General features: G+C 40.2%; 1 protein-coding gene across 3 annotated transcripts in view; it reads right to left on the bottom strand.

Moving 5' to 3' along the window:
• The window catches only part of LOC116099670 (C-type lectin domain family 2 member D11-like), a 45668-nt gene that overhangs the window by 38267 nt on the left and 4604 nt on the right, over positions 1–2797 (bottom strand). The window contains exon 1 of one of the 3 annotated variants that reach the window (XM_031383594.1): positions 681–835. The exons of 1 other annotated variant lie outside the window; for it this stretch is intronic. In XM_031383594.1, the coding sequence (XP_031239454.1) occupies positions 681–747 (67 nt within the window). In that variant the 5' untranslated portion in view covers positions 748–835. Of the gene's footprint in view, positions 1–680; positions 836–2797 lie in introns of those variants that run through there. One more of the 3 variants, XM_031383593.1, reaches the window with a different exon arrangement.

The following is a 2797-nucleotide window of genomic DNA, read 5'->3' as shown; positions in this document are numbered from 1 at the left end:
AATGAGGGGAAAAGGACGACAAAGGAACACAATATAATGAAGCAGTTTGAAACACAAGAAACACAATTACTGAAGAATGAAGTAGAAAACCTCATTATATTCTTTTTCTGTAATTTATCAAGAGCTCCAAATGGAAAGGACTTGGGTCCTGGGTGCATTCAGCCCCCAACTCCCACCCCACCCCATGCCACCTCCTTACAATTCTTTTTTAATTACAATGGATCTGCAAAGCAAAAGCCCCAAGCTTCCCAGGCAACTTCTGTCACTATTCACATTACAAAGTTGTTGTTTGAATTTACTTCACTCCTGGACATGTAGAGCTAGCATTTTCTAGAACAATTTGGTGTAATCCACCAGAGTGTAACTTACCAGCTCCCTGGAAGTGCGGACTAGCAAGCTAAGTACAAAGAAAGAAAGCTGTGGCTGCAACTCTGGTTCTAGAAGGTGACTCCCTGTTCATTTCTCTTGCCCGAGAACTACTCAAGTATTGTATGCTCTAATAGAATAACTAATATAACAACCTCGTAGCTAATCCAGTCTGCATAATCCTGCTCTGCAGACCCACTGTGACAGGCTTACAGATGCCCTTCTGTTCTAAGGTTCAGCTCTTTTTCCTTCCTGTACCTGGTGAGGCTCCTCTCTGCTCTTATAGTTTGGTTCAAATACTATTAAATACATACCCATTTCTCCCTTGTGCTGGCTGCCTGTGCTATTGAGCATAGGTAGTGAAGCTTTTGTGGCATTCATCTCAGAGTTGAGAAGCTGAGTTTCCACTACAGGAGGATTGAAACTTGAAAGCTGAGAGGCATAAATAACATGGGAGGTTTTGATATTTAACCAACTGCCTAACCAGTAGCTTGAGCTCCTCCTCTTCCTAGCAGGAACTTGTTTTGAAATTCAATTGAACAAAGAAGGCATTTCATTGGACTGTAAGAAATGAAACTAAGGCTGCAAAGAGCTTCTAGCAGAGCAACTTCAGAGGGTGACAGCAACTGGAGGGTGACACCAGTTTTGTGGTCCAGCAGGAAACAATAAAGGGATACAGGCAATATAGAGCAACATCCAGCAGCAAAACAGTGATACCATATTTGTTGTTTCATTTACTTTAGTTTCTTTCCACTTTCATACCTACTTCACAAAAAGTTTGCCAATATCTCCCCAAACAATCAAAACTTGCTGAGAATTCTTTGCTGGGAATTAACATAAATCTGTAGGTTAATTTTAGTAGCATTAACATTTTAACAATAGAGGTTCTTTTAATGTATGAAAGCAACCTCTCCATTTGTTTGTGCCTATGTTTCTCTCAACAACGTTGTGTTGTCTTTTGCAGACAGAAACTGCATGCCTTTTGCTAGATTTTTCCATAAATAATATTTTATGCTATGTTTTATGATCTCATATTTTAGTTTACATTGATAACTCCTAGTATAGAGAAAAATTGTCAGTTTGTATATATAAGTTTGCACATAGTAGGCTATCATGCTTACTCGTCATGAAGACTTGCTTAATTTCTTATAGGAAATAGTATCTTGCCCACCCATCCCACAGAGACTCAAGAATTTCAACCCAGGAACAAAAGGAGACTTCGCCTCTGAAGTCAGCAGCCTCATTTTCCTTTGGAGGGTCCCAGCACTGGCAGCAACTTTAGCAGGTGGGTTGTGGATTCTTCTTGAGAAGTCTTTTATCTCTGTGTCCACCATGCTTTTAAGTCATGTATTGGGAGTGGCTTCAGACCACACTTCATACTGACCTATGGGAACAGATGGTTATTGCCTTCATCCTGATATGCCTACTATCATCCCAATAGTCATAAATTGAAGAGAGCATATGTAAAAATTGCATTCAATATGTTGCCAGCATGGTAACTTAGCAACACAGTATAGTGTAGAGTGTGAGTTACTCACCCCCATGACTATGCAGCAGGCTCTGGTCACTGCTGCCACCAAAGCACAACAAGAGAATATCGTAGTTGTATGTTGTGAGCCCAGGAAAAGATCAAGGTTTGAATCCTGTAATATGTTTCCTGTTGAGTGAGTATTGCTTTCATAGCACTGTAAAACTGAAGGATCGTAAGTCGAACTATCATAAATTGGGAGCCACATATGCATGGAATAAGTATAGATTCATAGATTCCTCCTCTGAAATGATAATAGGGGCTTTACCAAATACTAAGTGTCAAACATGAGGTTTCCTTCTGAATCAGTATTATAGGTCTTACAAGGTAACAAGCTGGGTGGGGAGGGGGTGAGTGAAACGTATATAACTACATTGTCTCCTTCACCTGGAAATATTCCTGTAGAAAATGATGGACTAGAGACCTAGCTCAGTGGGTAGGGGTGCTAGAACAAGCCTGGAAGCCTGAGTTTCATCCCCAGAACCCACACAATGGTGGAAGAAGGGAATCAACTCCACAGAATTGTCTCATCTTCAGACATATGCTCACACTCACAGGAAAGTTGAATTAGGTGGACGCTATGGAGAGCAGTAGTCAGCCATTAGCAAGGTCTCAACAGCCATCCAAGTGTTATGTACTAGAGAAGTGAGTATATACACACACACAGACACACAGACACACAGACACAGACACACACACACACACACATGCACACACACACGTACATCTATAGACTTTTACTCTTAAATCTTTTGCTCTGGTTAAATTCAAATTATGATAGATTTCTATAGATTTGAAATAATACCCAATGAATTTACAAACCCTGAGGTAGAGTTTACAGCATAGTCTTAAAAGTCTTTTCTTGAGAACAGAGCACACAGTAATCATAGAGATAAAAGAATT

The sequence above is a fragment of the Mastomys coucha genome, unplaced genomic scaffold, assembly GCF_008632895.1.
Source record: "Mastomys coucha isolate ucsf_1 unplaced genomic scaffold, UCSF_Mcou_1 pScaffold20, whole genome shotgun sequence".
In the NCBI taxonomy this organism is placed as follows: Eukaryota; Metazoa; Chordata; class Mammalia; order Rodentia; family Muridae; genus Mastomys; species Mastomys coucha.
The sequence above is the reverse complement of the archived record's forward strand: the minus strand, read 5'-3'. Positions and strand labels throughout refer to the sequence as shown.